Raw genomic sequence first — 22,584 nt, forward strand, 5'->3', positions numbered from 1 at the left:
TTCCGCGGAGGCCGAGGCCCACTCCCCACGGGTTGGCCGGCCCGGGGACTCGCACCGCGCGCGCGTGGGGCGGGGGCCGCGGGGGTCGGCGACCGGAAGACGACGGGGCCGCGACGGCGGGGCGCGGGCGAGCCGGGGATCGCGTTCCGCGGGCGGGGCGGCGCGGGCGGCCCGGAGGGGCTTAGGCGGCTTGAAAGGGGCCCGAGCGCCGCCCCCCACCGCGCGGCCCGGCCCCGCGCCCGCTGCGGCCGCCGCGCCATTCACACGCCCTCTGGCCATTCGGCGCGGCGCGGCGCGGGGGCGGGGGGCGCCGCTTCAATGGGGATTTCGCGGGCCGGCGCCGGGGCCGGGGGCGCGGCCCGGCCGCGGGAGCCGCCCGTTGCTACGCGGTGGCGGCCGGCCCGGCGGCCCGGGCCCGGCGGCCGCATTATGCGGGTAATGCGGTGTGACACCGCGCGAACAAAGGCGGATTGAGCGGCCCAGCGGGCCCCGCCGGACGGGGACCGGCACAGCGGGGCTGTCAGCGCCGCTCCCAGGCTAATCCCCGCCCCGCCCCCGCCGCCCCCGCGTCCCCGGGGCTGGGAACCGAGCGCGGCCCGGGGCCCGGGCGCCGCCGCCGCCGCCGCCGCCGCGAGAGGCCGCGGGCCCGGCCGGAAGCGAGGCGCTGGGTCCTCGGCGCCGCCGTCCCCGGGCCGCCCGGGGGGGGGGGGGGGCTGGAACGGGGAGGCGCGGAGAGCGGGGCGGTGGGGCTCGGGCCCCCGGCCTTGGTGGCTCGCGGCCGCGGTCCGCCTGGGCTGCGCGGGCTCGCTGCGCCGGCGGGGCGGTCCGTGGAAGCGGGACGGGCGGCTCCTCTGCAGGTGGCTCATGAGGCCACCAGGCTACCAGGCTCCCCGCTTGTGTGCGGGGGGGGGGGGGGGGCGGGGGGCGGGCGCGATCTCCCTCCGCACTCAGGACGCGAGCCTGGCTCCTAAGCCGGCCCGCGTGGCCTTGGGCAGGTCACCTCCGGTTCTGGGTGCCTCGCCCGCGGGGAGAGAGATAGTTGGACTGTCGTCTCCCAGGCCTTCGCCCCGTGGTCGTCAATGTCTGCATCTGTAAAACAGGCCTATGTTAAGACTTTCTGCCGCGTGGTTAAGAGGATTAAATGAGCTAACGCACCCGAAGGGCAGAATCTGGTGCATACTGAGAGCTCAAAGGTGGTTATCAGGATAAGGAGGCTAGGGGGACACCCCTAAGAATTTCTCCTTTCCCTTCACGGGACCCTGGGCCGGAACCAAGGGAACTGCCTTGTTTTCTGATCCTCCTGGTGGTGGTGGGCAGAGGGCTCGGGATGCAGGTCACTGCCGTCCTGGTCAGGAGGTCTGGTGACAGAGGGAACTTATACCCGTTTTACAGAGAGGGTAACTGAGGCTCAGAAAAGGACAGGGTCTGCCCAAGGGCATCCTGACTACGTTTAGGTGGTGGGTTCCCAGGCTGCCCCCCTGCAGACCTCAGGCTCTCTCAGGAGTGGGGGGGGCTCAGGCGTGTGCTGTGGTCTCTGGAATTTGGGCAGATGGAAGGCAGGGGGCCTGGGGCTAGGCCAGAGCAGGACTACTTTATCTCTTCAGCAACCTGCCAGAGCTATAGTACCACCGCTGTTTTTAACAGCCTCGGCTTGGCCCTGTAGCAGGTGTTGAGGCCCCGAGTTGATCAGTTACTGCCCTGGGCCTCAGTTTGCTCATCTGTAAAGTGGGGGTACCTCAGAGACTGGGCCAGTCAAAGGGGGTCGGAAGGGCACCTAGGTTCCTCCCTCTGTCCTCGGGCCCTTCTTCCCGACTGGGGAGGTCGAGGCAGAGAGGCTGCCCCCCGGGACCCGGCCTGAGCAATGCCCTCCCCGCAGCCACCCGCGAGTCGGCCTTCGTGCACGCCATCGCCTCTGCCGGCGTGGCCTTCGCCGTCACGCGCTCCTGTGCCGAGGGCACCTCCACCATCTGCGGCTGCGACTCGCATCACAAGGGGCCGCCAGGCGAGGGCTGGAAGTGGGGCGGCTGCAGCGAGGACGCCGACTTCGGGGTGCTCGTGTCCCGGGAGTTCGCGGACGCGCGCGAGAACAGGCCGGACGCGCGCTCGGCCATGAACAAGCACAACAACGAGGCGGGCCGCACGGTGAGCTGCGGCCGCCCTCGCCCCGACCCTGCCCGGTACCCCTTTTCGGACCCTGTGCCTGCCCCTCCCGGCTGGCCCCACCCCTGCCCCACCCTACCCTTCTGGTGCTTCTTGTACATGCGGGCTCCCTGCTCTCCTCTTTCCCCCTGGTGGAGCCTGTCACCCCCCCCCCCCCACCACGCCCCACAATCACCCCTTCCGGTCACCCTCCGTTCTCCTTGGGCTGTTCCCCTGCGCGCCCGCCCGCCCACCTTCCCCGGGGGTGCGTCAACTCGGGAGTGTGGCGGCCCCGTGGCGCAGGTACCCGCCAGCCCATCCAGTGCACTTGGGCAGCCTGTGCAGGACTGTGAAGACCGGTGGGCTTGGCTTTGAGTTCAACCTCCACCCCTTCCTCTGGTGGTTTGACCTAGGGCGAGTCACTTACGCTCCCAGCCTCAGTTTCCCCATCTGTTAAACGGGGATCGCAATCCCTATTTCCTGCAGCTTTGAAAAATGGCTGCGATTTCTGCCAATGCTTGGGCTGTGAAGGGGAGGGAGACGATGGTCATCGTTTTTAGGTCCGCACCTCGGTCCCCAATCCGTTGTCTTCCCGGCACCCAGTAGGCTCGGAGAAGGCTCCAGGGATGGGGGTGGGCGGGGGCAGAGTGGGAGGGCCTAGGTGTACTCCCAGGTGGTGTCCTTCCGGGGGCCAGCTGCCACTCCTCTTCCCCAGACCATCCTGGACCACATGCACCTCAAGTGCAAGTGCCACGGGCTGTCAGGCAGCTGCGAGGTCAAGACCTGCTGGTGGGCCCAGCCCGACTTCCGCGCCATCGGCGACTTCCTCAAGGACAAGTACGACAGCGCCTCCGAGATGGTGGTGGAGAAGCACCGCGAATCCCGCGGCTGGGTGGAGACCCTCCGCGCCAAGTACGCGCTCTTCAAGCCGCCCACCGAGAGGGACCTGGTCTACTACGAGAACTCCCCCAACTTCTGCGAGCCCAACCCCGAGACGGGCTCCTTTGGCACCAGGGACCGGACTTGCAATGTCACCTCCCATGGCATCGATGGCTGCGACCTGCTCTGCTGTGGCCGCGGCCACAACACGAGGACGGAGAAGCGGAAGGAGAAATGTCACTGCATCTTCCACTGGTGCTGCTACGTGAGCTGTCAGGAGTGCATCCGCATCTACGATGTACACACCTGCAAGTAGGGAGCCAGGTAGGGTGGCGGGGTGGGGAGGGGGGGAGGGGGCAGGGGGCAGGGAACTGGATTAGCCCCTCGCCCCTTCTCCAGCAGCCTGCTTCTATTCCTGAGTCACCCAAGGCACACAAGTTTCCAGGGACGAATTAGGAAGCCGGGATTTCCCAAGCTTCGGTGGCAATGATCCTTGGACCGCTTTCCTGCGCGGATTGCCCAAAGCACAGATAACAGCGAGAGTGTGCACACAAGGCGGCAAGCAATTGATTAACATTTGTATGCAAGTTAGTCACTTATGAGCCAGGTCAGACTTTTGCGTGGCCCCTGGCTGTCATTGCTGAGCATCTGTGGCGCCACAGGAGGGACACTGGGGTTGGAAGCCAGGACACCTGACTTCTGGTCCCAGTGTTGCCCTGTTCCAGGAACTCCCTAATTTCTTGTTCTTCCGCTTTCGTGTGTCTCCGTTTCCTTACCGTAAAACAAGGGGGTTAAAATACTTGACATAGCAGGCCAAAGATCCTCTTTTACCCCCCGGGGGCAGAGTCATTTTTGCATCCACCTTGAACGGAGAGGGCAAGTTTTTGCACAAGCATAAATCCTACCGACCTGGAGGAGGTGGGTGGGGGGAAGCGGTGTATGTAAGCCCATATCCTGACAGATCTAAAGCTTGGGTGGGGCGGGGGCACTCTGAGCGAGTTTATGGAAGGGGATGGGGAGGAGGAGGGATTCAAGTTCAGAGTGATGGTGGTGAGTAATCAAGGGATCAAAGGCTGGTGGATTATGTTCCCAAGCTTCCCAGAGGTGGCCTGCGTGGGAGACACGCAGGTGCCAGGCCCCTGTGTCCATAGGTCCCCAGCATAGTTCAGGACCGATGGAGGGTGATCCTCGAGTCTTGGAGGTGGAAGGGCTGAGGCCACTATGCCCCTTCTCCCTCTTCTCTGCCCTGAGAGGGAGCCTAGTCTATAAAGTCATGAGCCCTGGTCCAGCTGCCACCGCTTGCCGGTCGGGGGGACCAAGACAAGAGCGTTTTTACAGAGCTACCTCCTTATCTGCCATCCTCCCCGGAGGTGCTGTGGGGGACCAATGAAAGGACACTGGGGACAGTGCTTGGTTCACTGCAAAGAACTTGCCTGCCTGGATCATCCCCTCACCCCCCTCCCGGGGGCAGGGCAGGAAAGAGCACCCCACCAGGCGATGCAATTCCCCAGAGGGCACTTCAGAGCTGGTGGTGCACGTCTAGGCTGTGCGGGCCTGGGGGCGGGGCCGGGCCTCCCTGGGGTCCTGTGCGGACCTTGGGGGAACCCAGGTCATGGTCATGGGGAGAGCTCTGGGTGAAGGGGACTCACTCAGCCCATCTGCGAGGCCCCTCCGTGTAGCTCAGGTTACGACCTGGCCGGGATGGAGCCCGGAAAGGCAACGGGAGGCACTTGGAAGTTGGTGGTACTTTCTTGGTGTCTGAGTAAGTGCAGTGTGGCCAGTGGAAAGAGGACAGAGGTGGCTCCAGCTCCATCACGTACCAGCCGTGGAACCCCAAAGCCCAGTGTCCCCATCTGTACAGTGATGGTGGGAGCCTAACATAAGTGTCGTGAGGCTCAAATGTTTGTCTGAATCTCCTACTAACAGAGAGGGACAGAGGCCATCAGAGAGCTGTGACATGAGGGTGTCTTCATGCGGTGAGATGGTGTCATCACCTGGCCAAGTTTCATTTCTTGCTTCTCACGAGGATAGAAGAGTTAGCGACCGTGAAAGAGCTCACAGGCCCATTGTAGCATGGCCACTATGGCCAGAGGCAACATGGTGTCCCCACCATCAAGCAGGACGTGGCCATTCTGAGAGGGAGCTTTGGGGAAGTCAGAATTTCAGAACACTCACACTGGACATCTGTCTGGCTTACCCATTGCTGGGGTCGGAACACTGAGCCCAGGTCTCTGCCTCCAGGAAGCTTCGTGTGTGGCAACTGCAGAGGCCGTAGCAGCAGCAGCCCAGGTCCCATCAGTGGCTCTAGGGGGCTCTAGGGGGTCGTTGGTTCAGACCCGCAGCTGCGTCCCAGCACGTCCCCTCCTCCAGGTGGGCAGCCAAGAAGAGCCATCTGCCAAGCAGAGAAGGAGGTGTCTTGACCCTCAGGCTCCAGAAAATCCCCTGCCTTCCGCCCCTGGGGTTAGTACTGACCCTAAGAGGTATCAGTACATCTTCAGCCCTCTTTTCTCCCATTTCTGAAGTAGAATAGTGTTTTTTCCAGCCTTATAAAAGTGCCACGTAGACACGTTTTCAAGATGCCACGTCTAGGTAGATCGGGTCCCCAGGCCCCTCCTCTCCGGTCACTCTGGAGCCCTTGCTCTGGGACGAGTGGAGGACTCTCTCCCAATGTGGTGCCCTTTGAACAAACACTCTACTTGTTGTGTGATTTGGGACGAGCTGTTGAGCTTCTCTGTGCCCTGGCTCCCTCGTTTGTGAACTGGGGATAAGAGCCAGTCCCTCACGGGGTCGTCGTACGGCTGTATACACAGGGCCTGGCACATGGTCCGAGGAGGCGGCAAAGATTCCCAGGCTAAGCAGAGCCGACCTCCGAGAGCGACTTCCCCCAAGCCTGCTGCTTGATCAGAAGCCACAGGCCCAAGATTGGCTGAGACCTGGTTATCTCTCCCGTCGTTTCATCCACACTGACGCCATGGGCAAGATGGGAACTTTCAAGACAGGCCGGCAGGGACATGTGCCCTCCACCCGCTGGGTGGGGAGTGAGCCCCAGTCAAATGGCTTTCTACCAGAGGAAGGCCAGAGATTCCCGGGCCCCCCGGGTGGGGAAAACATCTTCTCCATTGCTTGTAGCTTCTGGGTTTCATGCTTTACCACTCATTTCCTCCCTTGGCAAGTACTGGGTTTATTCCTTGTTATTCAGATGTTGTGAGCCCAGTAAGCTGGACAGGTCTCTGGACAAGAGTCAGGTGGCCTGGCTGGCCCCAAGGGCTGGATCTGTCACTAACTTGCTGCAAAACCTTGGACATGTCCCTTTAATCTGGCTGAGCCTCGGTTTCTGCCCCCGGAAAATGATCTTCCCTTGGTCTTGTCAGCTCCCTGAGGAGTGGAGGGTTGATTGGGGATGCCCACAAAAGCGCTTTGGGGCTCAAATCCTTTATGAGATGGAAGTACACAAATGAGTAAGATGTGCACTTTGGTGCTCTCCTGAGAAGGAATTATTCGCAGTTAATTAAATAGACGTGCTCCTGTGTGGACGGCTCATCATCAAACTATCAGTGCGACAGGGAAGCACAGGGCACGGGTCCACTCTCGGCGGGAATGGGGCGGGGGGGCTAGACTGGCAGGGTTTCCCCGGGGTCTACACAGGGCAGATTCTTGCAAGAGGACAGCTGCCCACGCCCGGGCTCCCTGCTGCCTGAGCTCCCAGCTAGAAGGTGGGGCAGGTAGGATTTGGATCCACATCGGTGGCGGCTAAAGCCCTACCGTTCCTGTTTAAATCTCGCGCCCTTCCTCAGCGGCAGGCCCCAAAAGCAGAGGAGGGCAGGGGGTGTGGAAAAGCCACTTAAGTGCCCCCGTTAGCCCCTGGGCACACGAGAAGTGTCGAGAAGCGTCGAGGTCGCCTGTCATCAGCCTCGGATCTCAGCCCCCCAACGGGTGGTTTCTCTGAGAAAGGCATTGCGTCTCTTAATTCTTCCTCTTTGTTTTCCAAAGGGCAGTGGGAACGGGTGAAGTGTGTGGCTGGGCAGATTCACCGAAGTCCCATGGGAAGCAGGACCTGGAGCCGGGCTCAGCCCTCAGCACCAGACAGCAAGGAACCCGGACTGTTGCCAGACGCCCGTGCGGTAAATTACCTGGACCCGAGCCGCCCGCTGACGGGGAGGCCCCCCTCGCGCTCTCTCTTAAGTCTCTCACCCTGCTCTGGATGGTGTGTGGTTTTTAAAGAAGGGGCTTTCTCTTTAGTTCTCCAGGGTCTGATAGGAACGGACCCCAGGCTTCTCTTTGCACATGTTAAAGAAAATAAAAAATGGAAAAAAAAAAAATTCTACTCCGACAGAACAGGCTGGGCTACCGTGAGCTCTCTGCCCGGTGGTGAAGACTTCAGCACGGGCAAGATTCTGTTTCCAGACCGCTCCTTCTGGTGATGCGCCAAGACGCCCGTGAGGTGGGAGTTACGAAGTAGGACAGACCCCTGCGGTCTCCTTTTCTCCGTCTCCTCCTGTGCAAATCTGATGTCCTTCCACACTCTGACAAAAGCCATAGGTTGAGCTAGGATAAAGTGGTAGGGAGGCCCAAGGCGATTGTGGGAGTAGGATTTTGAGTTTTGAAGAACCAGGAGCGCTGGGTGGCCTGGTAAGCTGTTTGAAAAGCAGCTGTGTGTTCTGTCTCGTTTTCTCTGTAACCCGGTTCTGCACAAGAGGCTCTTAGGACCTGCAGTCAGAGCCGCTCCCCTCTTGTTGCCCATTCTGCGGTTTCCACCAGTAACGCGGGACGGTGGGGTTGTTTTGCTTGTTTTGTTTTTGTTGGTTTTCAGAGGATGATGTAAATAGGTTATGTTTCAAGGGGGCCGGCCTTCTGCAGCTCCAGTAGCTTCCTAAAGCAACAAGTGGTACCTTTAGACGGGGCCGTTCAATCCCTCCCAGCCCGGCTCACCGGCAGATTCTCCACAAAAACAAGTCCAGGTAGAGTGGCTGGGAGTCTAGGCCACCTTGGTAGAAGTTAGACAAAGGGTCAGTGAGTGGCGATCTGGTCCCGAAGTTCCAATTTGGTGACTCGTAGACGGGGGAAGGGGCCGGGGGTGGGGGGGTTAAAAGTCGCTCCTTCATCTCCTCTGTGAAGCAGACACGTCTTCTGGCCTCCTTTTCTCTCTTTGGCCTGTGTGGGTAAACAGAAGCGCCGAGTTCTTTAACACGCACCCTCCGGCCTCGTCTGCATGCGGACACCGCACCCATCCGCGCAGTTACCAAGGATCAGGGTTGGGTGTCCGAAGCGGGGCAAGCGGTCACTCGGTCCCTCGGGTAAAGCCCCTCACGGCCGAGTTCCCCTTGCTCTTTGCTGGTCCTCTGGCGCGTCCTGAAGGAGGCTAGCAGAATGGAGGCAGGCGGACCGGACAGTATGAATCGATGCAGCTGTGTCTTAAGGAGAATCGGGAAGAATAGTCCAGAACAAAGTCGTTTCTTCCTTTTCTCCCTTCTCTCTCTGGTCTGCCTCACGCTGACCTAAGGTTCCGGGGTCTTCCCGCTTGCCCAGGCAGGCTTGCCGCCACCATCTAGAAGCCATGCCCGCCCTCTTGAATCCGCTGGCAACGAGCCCTGATAAAGATCCACCCCCCATCCCCTCTCCAGAGAGTCTGAAATGCCCCTCCCCACCTCACCTTAGACTGAAGTTTTAAATCATGTCAACCAGATGATGCTTGCTTTATGTGAGAATTATTTCAGCAGAATGGATACAAATTTTCAAAAACAGTCTTTTCATATCTATGTATTCTATATTAAAAGTGATAAAGTCATGTTTCTGGGGCGTATTCAAGTAGCTGACAAGTAATTATTTAATAATAGTACATTGAGTGCATTGTAATTATTCTTGCCGTAGTCAGGTAATAGTATCCAACAGAAATTTCCTACCAACCTGCTGTATCCAAAGTTTTGTAAAAAGTTGTAGAAGTTGTTGATCTTTTTGATTTTATATTCAAAAAGTCTCTTTTTATAAATATTATTTATTATACAATGTATATACCTTTGAGTTAACTAAGATTATATATTATATAAATATATATATATTTGGAGAAAATATATTTCATCATGCAGTTTTTTTCTGTTAAGTCATTAAAGAGAAGGTAAACAAACTTAAAACGGATACATTGTACCGTGTGTGGAGTTTCCAGATTAATGCTCAGGAGGTCGAGAGTATCCGATTCTGGATGTGCTGGCCTCCACCTGCACCCTTAAGTTAGTGCCCCAAATCAAAGCCATTCCCTCTGTTCTCTAAGCGGGATCATCGGAGACATCAGGGACAGTAGGTCTGATCCACTGCAGGGCTTTCTTACAGGCTTACTTTGCTCTAAGTCAACATCCAACAGATAATTCCCAGTTTTGCAAGTAAGCAGTTGGGCGCTAATGCTTTTCATAGACTCAGGCACCTCCACTGCACAAATTAATGTCACAGACACTCAGAGATGTGGCTCCAGGCCAGCAGACCATGGGGTTGGTTAATCCTTTCCTCACCCATGTTTTCAACTCCATTTATTGGGAAAATAGGATTTGCTCTATTGAAAATGAAACTTGACTGGAAATGGCTCCCCCCGCTGCTAGCTAATCTACAGAAGGGGTAGGTGGGTCAGGAAGATGAAGTGGTGTGCCCTAGCCTCTGGGTGGCCTGGAACAGGTGTCATTTGCAGCTTGCGATGGGGCAGAAAGGACTCCCCAGTGGGCACGTTCTGGGAAGGGCATTCTCTTCTCAAAACGCTGCTTCAAAAGGACTCACCTGAGACTCCCAAGCAATGCTTTCTCAACAGTGAGAGGCTATAACTCGGTTTTATGACAATAGACGATCCTTTGGTCTTCAGACCTACCCATAAAATGTCACCTTCGGTTTATGTAGCACGGCTAAAATGCTTTTGCTTTTTCTTTCTCCTGATTTACCTTTATTAGAAGCAAATCTTACTCATCTCACTGCATAGAAAAACATAAAAATAAAGTGGTCTGCCCTGTGTGGTGGTGACGGGCTGTCTCGTGCTACAATTCAGGCCTCTAACCTTCGATTAGGAATGGCTACTACAAGTTCATGAATTTTACTGTGCCCGTTACGTGTCTTTATTTAGTCCCTGAAAAGCTTAAACCACAAAAATGGTGGTATCGGCGGCACAAGAAATTGGACGTGGAAAGTATACGGAAATCTCTGTATCTTACAGCCCTGCTCATCTTGTACTTTAACTTTGACAGAAAGCCAATACTCATCTACCCCAGCATTCTGGGTAGTTTTTTTTTTTTTTTAACCTAGAAGATTGCCAAATATTTAAATGGTCCCTATTCATACTTACCAAGGCCATTTGTAATCCTTTCTATGATTAATCATATACTATGATTAAAGAGAACACAGTTTATTGCAGTGCTTGAACGTTCAGTTTCTCCATAAGTATAAATACTAATAAACATCTAAAAACAAGAGGAAGTTTTAAAAAAATAAAGATCCAAGGGGCGCCTGGGTGGCTCAGTCGGCTAAGCATCCGACTCGATTTCGGCTCAGGTCATGATCTCACAGCTCTGTGAGACAGTGCAGAGCCTGCTTGGGGTTCTCTCTCGCGCCCTCTCTTTCTGCCCCTCCCCCCACTCGTGCGCTCTCTCTCAAAATAAATAAACTTAAAAAAAAATCTTTGGGCCACCTGGGTGGCTCAGTCAGCTGAGTGTCCGACTTCAGCTCAGGTCATGATCTCACGGCTTGTGGGTTTAAGCCCCATGTTGGGCTCTGTGCTGACAGCTCAGAGCCTGGAGCCTGCTTTAGATTTTGTGTCTCCATTTCTCTCTCTCTCTCTGCACCTCCCCTGCTTGCGCTCTCTCTCTTTCTCTCTCTCTCTCTCAAAAATAAATATTAAAAAAAATTTTAACCTTTAAAAAAAAAAGATCTGAAAGAGACAATATAATGAGATTCCTTTCAAAGCAGTATTTTATGAAAAAAGGGAAGAAAATGTGTGCATTCAAGGCTGAGGGGAAGAAGAACAAATAAAGGCAAAGGAAAGGCAGAGAAGCAGGGGAGAGATGGTGGTGAGGCTATTCTAGGTGCATCCAGTGACGGTATCCAATGGTCCAGTGGTAGATCCAGGCCACCCTGGGTATGTGGACGGACACGTAAGCTGCAGGTGATCTACATACACACAGGTGAAGTTAATGCAGCAAAATTTATGGTTACTCCGCTGTCATCATTTCTCTTAACAGAGAACTTTCTAGGAGGCAAAGAGTTACCTTACCATTAATCTTAAACTCCTCAAATAGTGGGGCAAAGTCAGTTGTGTGGAGAGACCGTATGCTGGGAAAATTTCAAACATGAGTCCTCCTTGCAAATTCTGTCTTCACGGCTCGGGATTCTTGCCCCTCAAAGGTGCTCTGTGCTGCATTGTAAGGCCACATTGTCCGCACAGCACACGGCCTCTGTGGGCGCAGCTCCAGGGCCCAGTCTCAGCACCGCTTGCCAGTGGAGGAGAAACTTAGATCATTTTGCAGCAACTTCTGAAATTTACATGCGTTTTTGAACTTTCATCCACACCTTCCCCAGTGTCGTCTTTGACGAGGCTTATGAATCAAGCGGCCAGGCGAGGAGCATGAAATCTTGCTTTCACCTTTTGTGCTTGGGCTGGGCTGGTTGTTGATCGCTGACTCGGTGCTTCAACAAGTCTGTTAACCAGGACTTCATGATTTACACACTCGAATCTACTCCATGACTTGCTGTGGAAACTTAAAGCGGAGGCTGTTCACTGCAGGTTTTGGGACATGAAAAGACAGCCTTAAGGCAAACCATGTTTCAGATTTTAGCCACCATTATGGTTTTTCTGTTATATCTTTTTAAAGGTATTTGAGTGAAGATGTACAAATAACAGAAAGGAGGAGATAGCCTTTTTTTGAAGTTTTAATTACATTTTCTGACAAAAACTAGCCTGTTCACAGTGGATCCGTATGTGAAGAAACCCAAGGCAGCAGCTGGCTGCAGTCTCCTTTGCTTTGTCACTAAGCCTGTGACCTCAGACCCTCTCTTGCTCTGCCCATCACAGTTCTGGGATAACTTCAAGACCCCACCTTCTCGAGGCTACACAGGGACCAGGGTGGCCTAGGGTCCTCCTAGGAGGTATAGACAACTCCTGGCGAGCTGATCCTGCTGTCAGAGAGGCTCTGAAACTGACCTCTTCCCACTGAGCCTTGCTGATTCTCTGAGCTGCCTTTCATCCCAGCCTGGTCCACCTCTGAAGATTGGGCTTTTAGACTAAGAGATCCTATAGCTCAGAAAAATGAAAAAGGATGCAGGATTCCAAAATGAAACAGGTGAAGAAATCCCACTGAGAGTGTCTGAATCCCTTGGTTTGTGCATTTCACAGGAAGGAGTAATTCTGCGAAACAATTTTCTTTTCTGGAGTGTTCCTAACCCATTTATAGCTTTGGTATAACTTGTTTTTTAATAAGGTGCAAATAAGTAAAATAAGTATGGAGATTCTTGTTGCGCATTAACATCTGAAAATATACTAGTGATCTATTTTTCTTTTTAAATGACTATACTTCCCTAAATAGTGAAAATCAGTTTTTTTTTTAATGTTTATTTTATTTTATTTTTTTTTTTTAATTTTTTTTTTCAACGTTTATTTTTATTTTTGGGACAGAGAGAGACAGAGCATGAACGGGGGAGGGGCAGAGAGAGAGGGAGACACAGAATCGGAAACAGGCTCCAGGCTCCGAGCCATCAGCCCAGAGCCCGATGCGGGGCTCGAACTCACGGACTGCGAGATCGTGCCTTGGCTGAAGTCGGACGCTTAACTGACTGCACCACCCAGGCGCCCCTTAATGTTTATTTTTAAGAGAGAGAGAGAGAGAGAGAGCAAGCAGGGGAAGGGCGGAGAGAGAGGGAGACACAGAATCGGAAGCAGCTCCAGGCTCTGAGCTGTCAGCACAGAGCCCAAGGCAGGGCTCGAACTCACAAACCGTGAGATCATGACCTGAGCTGAAGTTGGACGCTTAACCAACTGAGCCCACCCAGGTGCCCCAAACCAGAGATGTTTAAATAAAAACAATCCATCTCCTTAGACTAGTTGTAACAAAGCAAGGAGGGGCTCTTCTGAGCCCCCTCTTCTTCACACATTCCTATCAGTCATACACACTGTTTCATACAAAATACTGGTCTACAGAATGTTTTCAAGTATAGATATTCTTTATTGCATTCCTTCATTTGCATTAAACAATATATTTATATTTTTCAATATAGTTTTGGACAAAACACCAAGAAATCAACCTCATTTAACAAGAGACATAAGTTAATACAATGTGTGCTGCTTTCACAGGAAGAGAAAAGAGGCAAGCTGTAAAACAGATAAGGGAATCCAAGATACTGGCCACCGGGAATCACAGAATTTCACAATACAATCCACTTTTTAAAAAGCCACAAAATAAGCTAGGGATGAAAACCCAAAACAAGATAGATATGACACTGAAGTCAACCAAAAATACATAGATGGCAAGATCTGGAGACAATTTGCCTTCTACCACGGGGACAAATGACAGAGCTACACCTAAGTGCCACTGTGGCAACAAGTCCCTGGGCGGCGTAAAGCCCCTTCAGATGGCTTCTGATTGCCTGTCCCTGCGTTTTAAGCAGCAGTGGGGAGAGAGTGGCCTGCTCTGTAAGTCTCATCACAAATATGATGACCTAATTAACTCCTTTTGACTCCATTATAAGACAAACCACGGGCTCTCCTTCCCTTTGGAAGAAGAGTGTAGAGGGTAAAGGAAATGTGTTAAATGTACTGGAATGGATGTTAAAAGACTCAGAGGGCAAGGGCTAGAAAACAGTGTCTTCTGGAGAAAAGTGTTTTATTTAACAGATGCTAGATAGTACAGATGGTTTAAAATAAAGGGAGGATAAATTCTAAGTTGTTGAGCTAAGGATACTAATAAGCCTTTAATATTACAAAGAATTGTCCCATTTAGAATTGGACACTAGTAACGTGCTGAAAATTTATAAATGATTTTATTGTAACGACTCCTTTCTATTTAGGGGTGTACGCTTTTTCCACATGGGTCTTTAATAAGTCTTGAACAACAAGCTACCAAGCGGTAACGGTTAGCAGATCTCTTACCACAGAGCAAGTCAGTAACATTGAGGATATGCCACGGCCAACACAGTAATAATCAGACTTCCTATTAAGAAAGACCTTTTGACTGCAACTTGGAAACATCTCTGAAAATGATTGAGAACAGCATTTCGAAATTCAAAGCCCTGTTCCTTCAGGCAAAGATAACCACCAGTTTTCTGGGAGAACCTAAACCAAATACCCAAGTACCTTTAGTGTTAGCACAGGGGAGTTGTAAGATAATCCCTTTGAACCCACACTTCCAGTCACTCTTCCTGGTTTACATCTAGAAAGTCTTCCTTCTAAGAAGCCAAGTGTTGTCTTGGAACATTGTTACGTTTACTGAGGGGGTTGGGTGGCGATGGCGGTGGGGAGCTTAAAACGTGTAGTGTTCACAAGTGTAGTACATCACCCGCACTTAAAGACCGAGGAAGAAGAAATCATCTTAGCTTGCACAGAAAGGTAAGCACAGCATTCTAAAGCGAATTTGTACCTTCCACAAAACAGCAGAATATCTGAGTAAGCACAAGGGAGGGAGTTTTATTGCACTAATCATGCAGAGTGAGCACGTGTTGAAGGTAGGGACTGTTTCACTTTGTCCAGGATCTTGAGTTGAGTGAAGATCCCAGGCCATCTTCACCTTGGTCACTTCCCTTGGTCACTGTGTGTGTGCAAAGAGTCCGTTTTCAAAGTCAAGGGGGCTACTGAAAAAGAAATACCCAAAACAAACAAACAAAAAACCAGATGAGGGTCTACAAAAAAACCATGCGTCACAAAATCACTAAAAGCTTCTTAATGGTTTTTCTACGTTTTTCACTATGCATTTGCTATTAGATAAGCATTTCACAAAAGAAAACGGTCATAGCCCCATGCATTTAAAAGCAGGCTCCAATAAATATGTACCATTGAGTTTTTTCCTGCATTGTGACAAGGAAGTTTTGCGAAGCAGGACAAGGAGAACAAACCAACAGAACAACCAATTTCCTTGCTTGGTCTCTCAGGCCTACAACACAGTGAAGAACTCTAATAAATGGAAACAAAGTTGTCCAAGAAAGGTTGAGAATTCAAATTTATATGCACTGTAGAGCAAGTCTTAGAATAGGCAGTGGAATTTAACAGAGTGGTAAGTCTGGCTGACGGTCTTAAGTGTTGCATGTACTTACGCTCCTTCTTCTCTTAAGAGGGCCAAGAATTTTCTCACACGGTATTCGGGATCCATCTAAACACAACAGAAGAAATAAAGAAGATGGGTTAATGGTACCTTCTAATAACTATGCACTTCACGCCAAGGAAATGCGTGGTTTCATACTTCCTCCAGCGCTCTGCTGAGTCACAGAAATGTGTTAACCTGCTCCCTGACCAGCATTCTGACACAGAGCGAAGCCGATGACCTCATTCCAGAGGAGTGAGCAGGATTTCCAAGCAGACAATTGCTGGGCATGAGGTTCCAAATGACCCAGCTGGTCATTCCCAGGCACCTCAGCTGAGTGTCCCGTTAGCTAGCACTGTGTAAGAGGACACGTGTGAGAGCAGACAGTGGCCACTCTTGGGGGCTCAAAGGGCATCCAAGTCATAGAACTTATTATGCAAGGTATATAAAACTGAGACCAAAAAAACCAAAATGAAAAAAAAAAAAAAAAAAAAGGTGAGACCAAACTTAAAACCAGTTGAGGGTGACTAAAAAGTAGCCTACCATCTATTCACGATTGACACGTTAGCTTTTCTTAGCCTTGGTCTCCCTCACATAGTTTCTTCTTTGCAATTAATTAAAAAAAAATTGTGCTGAAAGTAAAAAAAGGAAGAGTGGGGCTGACTCCCCTAACGTGACGCCTGGATAATCTGGGTCTCCCGACAGAAAAGCATCACGCATGGGGCGCCTGGCTGGCTCAGTCAATGGAGCATACAACTCTTGATCTCCGGGTTGTGGGTTCGAGCCCTGCACTGGGTATAGAGATTACTTAAAAATAGCATCTTAAAAAAAAAAAAAAAAAGGCATCATGAGTCCAGGTGAAGATAGAGAAGTTTTGGTTCGGGGGCTAGATTTAGGTTATTACTATTGCTCTCTATTCATTTTCCTTTTATATTCATATTTACTCATTTGTTTAAATATACTTTGTTCCCAGTGGTCAGCCAGAGATGTTATCTAAAAAAATGATGATTAAAAACATCTTCCGTAAGATGAATTTTTATTGTGAGAAACATGCCTAACTTTTAAAAAATGCTCCCGGGCAGGCGTCTTTCCCCAGAGGGAACTCCCTGCCCTCCAGGAGTAGCTTTCAAACGTCGGTGCGGCTGTGCAGAAAGGTACAATTGGATCCCTCCAACCACAGTTTTGTTTTCTCTTTCTTTAAGATGTCTTCTCTTCTATCCCCAGAAAAACATCCAACAGAAGTTTCAAATGTATCAAAAGTTAAGAGGTCAGACTACAAAGGACTGAGAAAAAGTAAGAAGAACTAACAAAAGAAACATTTTCCCTCTTTGGGAATAGAATTACATATGAATCAATTGTCAAGTTCTTTAAAAAAATGGAACTGGCTGGAGCTCAGCTGTAGTCCGTACTTGCAGGTCTTTGCCCATTAAATATATTTAATATGTGTGAGCAACGACTTACTGACTTGCCTGTAGCTATGGAATTAAAAGTCAAGAGAAAGGGAGGAAAAAAGTAATCTAGATAAATGACTTTATTCCCTCAGGTGACATCCAGTCAGAGCAGATACTCAGCACTGTGCAAGTTTTAACAGAATCGTGTAGAGTGAACAGAGAGGTAACATGACTTATATTCTGCTCAACTACATGCCTCTTCACTTAGGCTCAGTCTCTCTAAGGCAGATCTAAAGAGAATTCACTCAGCTGCACGAAATCCATTTGACATGAAGGGGTTCAAACTCAGAGGCCTCTGAAGTGTCAGTCGCTGAAGATTAGGCCCGAGTGCCCCACTCTCACTTTCTGCCCCACATACATAGAGGCATTAAGGTGATCACTGACCTGCAGGCATCAAAGGAAGAAGGGGTAGGGACTGGAGAGAAAAACCCACATAGTTTCTTCTCTGCAATTATTGAAAAAAATTATGCTGAAACCAGAAAAAAAAAAAAAAAAAGAAGAAGAAGAGTAGAGCTGACTATCTTGACAGATTTATCTTTACCCAAGGAAAGAGCTAATACGTCTGTATATGCACCTTTACCAAGAAGAAGCCTGAGCAAAGGGATTAGCCTGTAACTTTAATTTACCACTCACCATGGAAAATAAATAAATTTCAGTCTGGCTGAAAGTTCAATAGATTAAACTTTAGGTTTCTCAAAGCCACAATTTTGTTTTCAAATAGATGGGCCAGCAAAGATTAAAAAGGCTTCACTTCATGTTCTCAACTTGTTATTGGTCCAAGAGCCTATTTCACGTGTCGCCGTGAAACTCAGACCTCCCCCCCGCCACCCACTGCTCCCATCGAGTGAACGGCAGGACTGAGCAGTGGCAAACCATGCCAACAGTGCAGCCAGTGTGTCCACCGATAACCTGGGATGGACCCATCTGATGACAGTTTGATGAGCACCCTACTGTGTGTCCGGCTCTGTTCTAGGCACTGTGGATTCAAATAGTGAGTGATCGCCAAGATCCCTGAACTCACAGAACTTGTAGAAGTACATTTATTATCTAACCAGTATGGCAGATAAGGACAGAAGACACAGGACGGGCACATGCAGGGTGGAGTCCCCAAAAGTAGATGTGCAAAAGTCCCAGAGAAATTTCATCTGTCTTTGTCTGGGTACTAGCCTAGGGCTCAGTTTTCTATGTGATTCTGCATGCTTTAACTCTACAGTAGTTTGCATGAAATTTCTAGGAGCCCAGCCAGGGGGAAATATATAGAGCCTAAGTCGATTCTGTACAATTCAATTAACATGTCCCTTAAAACAGTCTCCCAGACCCCTTTTGGTGTAATGCACAGTAGCTTCTGGACCTCTGGTGAACAACACCATCTTCCTTCCATCAGTAATCGGCTGTGTGACCTTGGATAACTCCTCACCACCTGTGGGACACTCAGTACCCTCATCTCTAAAATGGGGGGTGGGGGTGGGGAGGAACAGCAAAGCAATTGCCCTTCAAAGCCCTTTCTAGTTCTAAGATCTAATGACTCCCTAAGTTAAAATTGAAAGTAACTTCATAATCTTTTCTTCTATTTCTGAATTTTAAGAAGAAAGAAAAGTACCAATAAGTTATTGCTGGTCTCAGAAGCAGGCTACTAATAGCAACTTGAGTTCAGAAATAAGAGAATTATGATAAATTCTTCAAAACCCTGTAAAGGTGGGGTGCCTGGGTGGCTCAGTCAGTTAAGCGTCTGACTTCAGCTCAGGTCATCATCTCGCAGATTGTGAGTTCTAGCCCCACATCGGGCTCTGTGCAGACAGTTCAGAGCCTGGAGGCTGCTTCAGATTCTGTGTCTTCCTCTCTCTCTGTCCCTCCCCCACTCATGCTCTGTCTCTCTCTCTCTCTCTCAAAAATAAATAAACATTAAAACAATTAAAACCTTAGTAAAGGAAATATAAAACCTTTTGGTATATCATGAAGCTGTGTCTGAATCACACAGAATGAAGCGTCTTACCTGTAGCGACATCTCGATCAACATTAGTAACTTCTTGATTCCTATCCAAACCTTCTTGCCTTTGACTTGCTGTGAAATTGTGGTACGTTCCTTATCTTTGAAGTTGCCCAAAAGCTACAAAAGCAATAAAAATAACGAAAGCACTTTGATAGTAAGTTAATTACAACAACATTAGTTAACAGTCACATTTATCCCTAAAAGAAGAGGGGTAAGAGCTACCTGACTGATTTAAGTTGACAGGATTTTATCACATTTTATTTTATTTATTTTTTAAAATGTTTATTTATTTTTGAGTGAGACAGAGCATGAGCGGGGAGGGACACAGAGAGGAGGAGACACAGAATCTGAAACAGGCTCCAGGCTCTGAGCTGTCAGCACAGAGCCTGACATGGGGCTCAAACTCAGAACGGTGAGATCATGACCTGAGCCGAAGTCAGACGCTTAACCGACTGAGCCACCCAGGCGCCCCAGATTTTATCATATTTTAAACTCCAAACTGACCTTCCTAACCCATTAGGTAAAATTATGAAAGTGAAAGCTGGTATCCTAAATCCTGTTTTCCTATAGACCTCCATTTAATTTAGAGATATATTTCCTGGCTGTGGGGAAAAAAAACTCCAACCAACCCATAATAAATATCAGTTACAATTTTTGAGTAAATTTTTTTTAACATTTTTTAACATTTATTTATTATCGAAAGACAAGAGAGACAGAGTGTGAGCGGAGGAGGGGCAGAGAGAGAGGGAGAGAGAATCTGAAGCAGGCTCCAGGCTCTGAACTATCAGCACAAAGCCCGACGCGGGGCTCGAACTCACAAACTGCGAGATGATGACCTGAGCCAAAGTCGGACGCTTAAGTGACTGAGCCACCCAGGCGCCCCTACATCAGTTACAATTTTTAACATGTGTCAAAGCAGAGACTAAATTTAATTCTTAACCAGCCTCGACACCAGAGCTGCTCACATAGGTAATCTGGAGACATTTATCATATAGAGAATTTCTATTTTGCTGGGAGTATGCCCCAACCGCATGGGTCTTGTGGAGTTCAAGAAGCTTTCACCACTGCTGAACAAATCACTAGGTAACATTTTTTTCACAGATCTCATCAAGTCATTTGTGTACACTGATATTAACCAAAAGTTTTAATGAAGAATATAGTTTTTTTAAAAAAATTAAAATTTGGGGTGCCTGGGTGGCTCAGTCAGTTAGGCGTCCGACTTCAGCTCAGGTCACGATCTCATAGTTTGTGAGTTCAAGTTCCGCATTGGGCTCTGTGCTGACAGCTTGGAGCCCAGAGCCTGGAGCCTGCTTCAGATTCTGTGTCTCCTTCTCTCTCTGCCCCTCCCCTGCTCGCACTCTGTCTCTTTCTCAAAACTAACTAAATAAAAACATTAAAAAAAATAAAAATTGGGGCGCCTGGGTGGCTCTGTCGGTTGAGCGTCTGACTTCGGCTCAGGTCATGATCTCGTGGTCTGTGAGTTCGAGCCCGCGCCGGGCTCTGTGCTGACAGCTCGGAGCCTGGAGCCTGCTTCGGATTCTGTGTCTCCTTCTCTCTCTGCCCCTCCCCTGCTCACGCTCTGTCTCTCTCTCTCAAAAATAAACATTAAAATAAATGAATGAATGAATGAATGAAAATTAAAAATTAAACTTTGTCATCCTCAAAAAATTTAAGAAAACATTCCTATATTATGAACTTAGTAAAGCAGTTCCTTTTACTTCTGCAGCTTTTTGAAGTCTATAATGTTTTAATCATGGTTCCGATTTATTAAATGCAGGTAAATGGGCAGAAAGCTGTTGCAAGGGACCGAATTTTCTGCATGCTGATTACTCTACCCTCCCCTTCTCCCATTCCAAGTTTCTGGCCCATGTACCATATGCATCACTCATGGCGGGCACACAGTAATTCATTCCTGGCAGGCTGGGTACTGCTTACACCAAGGAATGGGAGAGTCATTCACTTTCACTGACATTCACCTCTTCCTCAAATTCCTGAAACTACTGAAAGTATATCCCAGGCGCCCCGTTCTAGGTCAGCTCAGAAATGAGGCACCGGGTGCAATGTCTGTGGTACACCCTGAGCGTTGCTGCCACCCCAGCTCCTGTCGTACAGACAGTTTGCAATCCATTGACTTTTTTCACCTCCAGAGCTTCCAACAGCTGCTCTCCGGTGGCAATGTTGGGCACATGGATGGTGGTGCTGAAAGCGTTCAACATTTCCATCTCCTGAAGGACATCTTTGCGGCTGGTGGTCCCAATGATAAGAAGCTTGCGGCCCTGCTCATAAGGAGAAAATGTGTTAAAATGCATAGGAGAAGACTGGTCAGGAAACCAGAGTAAGCCTGAACAATATCCGTTTATTTAATTGCGGAAATGTAAGTAATTAGGCAAAAGAAAAAAAATTCAAAATTTTCCTCATGAAAATCTAAAGAAAAGTATCAAGAGTATGATTCAGAAAGAGAGACACTTTCTTTGGAACATGATCCAGAAAGAGACAACAGCTCTTTCTTGTCATTTGTGTCAATAAAATAATGGATGAATCAGGGAGACATACAAACCAAATAAAAAGATATATGTTGAAGTATATGTTGTAATTCATTTCTCACAGCCAACATGGTACACGTAGGGTAGGGATTGGGAAAAAGGAAATGAATGAACAGAAAGTCTGTATCACCCACTTAGCAAAGATTTATTATGCTTTTAAGAAGGGTAACAAAAATTGCTTACATTTATGCAACACTTAACTGTGAAAGGCATGGTGTTGAGTGTTTTACATAACTGTGTCATTTAATATTTTTAAATTTCATTTTTATTTTTAACCCTAGAACATACAAAAAATGTTTAAAAACTATAGCAGGCCTATGCCACCATTCCCGTGTCCCTCTTTCCAAAGGCAATCATTTTAAACTCTTAGTTTTTCTTCTTGTATGTACCTTCTTTTCTTACAATAACAAGGTGATACCACTATTTTTAAATTTTTGTTTTCCGCTTAAAATAGAATATGATGACTATTATGGAAGATGAAGAAGATTTAATATTAATTTTTTACCACCCCGCCATGTGTCTCTTTTCTTGTCCTTCCAATGTAGTTATTTTATAGTCTTTGGTTCAATCTATATTCAGTATTTATCATGATTGCATAAATATGATTGACAGCTAAGCCATGTAATATACTATTACATTTCCTTTCTTAGGAAACATTTTATATTTATTAGAGTTAATAACTGCTATTTCACCCTTTGCTTAGTTTACCAGGTGCCTATTATAAGTTCATCCCCAAACACACACAACCATGAAAATCTTTTCAATACATTCAAACATGTCAGGGAATTTTAAAGTTTGTTTGTTTGTTCGTTTAAGACCTCCCTCTCCTAGAGTCCTCTGTTCTCAAAGCTCAGTCTGAACTGATAGCTCTCTAGGCCTGTTGCACAACTGTAGCTCTAGAACCTTCCTCTCTCCTGTTATATCCCCTACATCCCGGGGTCTTCCCTTTACTTCATTTATTCCCTTTTCCACGGTGCATCTACTTCAATAACTACCAGAGAAAGGGTGCACAGGAGGTGAAAATGTAAAGACTTTGAATGTCTGGAAATGCTTTTATTCCACCATTAATACTGTCTACTCCACACGTGACAGTTTGGCTAGGTAGAGAGAACAAGCCTAAATATAATTTTCCCTCCAGAATTCTGAAGGCATTACTCTATTGCCTTTTAATTTTCAGTGTTGCTGGCTAGAAGACTGACGCCATTCTGGTTTTCTGACTCTTTGCTTTTACTTTTTTAATTCTTAAAGGATCTTTTTCTCATCCTTATATTCTATAATTGCAAAATTAGGTACTTTGAGATAAGTCCTTCTTTACTCATTCTGCTGGTGCT

At 49.0% G+C, this 22,584-nt stretch overlaps 2 protein-coding genes across 6 annotated transcripts in view; one reads left to right on the forward strand and one right to left on the reverse strand.

Moving 5' to 3' along the window:
- Window positions 1-8,818, forward strand: part of WNT3 (Wnt family member 3) — a 48,220-nt gene extending 39,402 nt beyond the window's left edge. Inside the window, exons 3-5 of one of the 4 annotated variants that reach the window (XM_086687590.1) lie at window positions 1,877-2,142; window positions 2,855-3,330; window positions 7,009-8,818. In XM_086687590.1, the coding sequence (XP_086543716.1) occupies window positions 1,877-2,142; window positions 2,855-3,330; window positions 7,009-7,237 (971 nt within the window). In that variant the 3' untranslated portion in view covers window positions 7,238-8,818. Of the gene's footprint in view, window positions 1-1,876; window positions 2,143-2,854; window positions 3,343-7,008 lie in introns of all 4 variants that reach the window. The other 3 variants (XM_086687591.1, XM_086687593.1, XM_086687592.1) reach the window with 3 other exon arrangements.
- A 4,363-nt stretch (window positions 8,819-13,181) lies between these two features.
- Window positions 13,182-22,584, reverse strand: part of NSF (N-ethylmaleimide sensitive factor, vesicle fusing ATPase) — a 150,102-nt gene continuing 140,699 nt past the window's right edge. The window contains exons 18-22 of one of the 2 annotated variants that reach the window (XM_086687594.1): window positions 20,852-20,986; window positions 18,714-18,827; window positions 15,283-15,338; window positions 15,023-15,122; window positions 13,182-14,823 (exon numbers count right to left, since the gene is read on the reverse strand). In XM_086687594.1, the coding sequence (XP_086543720.1) occupies window positions 14,821-14,823; window positions 15,023-15,122; window positions 15,283-15,338; window positions 18,714-18,827; window positions 20,852-20,986 (408 nt within the window). In that variant the 3' untranslated portion in view covers window positions 13,182-14,820. The remainder of the gene's footprint in view (window positions 14,824-15,022; window positions 15,123-15,282; window positions 15,339-18,713; window positions 18,828-20,851; window positions 20,987-22,584) is intronic. The other variant, XM_086687595.1, reaches the window with a different exon arrangement.

This window comes from Puma concolor, chromosome E1 (assembly GCF_028749965.1).
Source record: "Puma concolor isolate L17-30 chromosome E1, mPumCon1.1.hap2, whole genome shotgun sequence".
Lineage (NCBI taxonomy): Eukaryota > Metazoa > Chordata > Mammalia > Carnivora > Felidae > Puma > Puma concolor.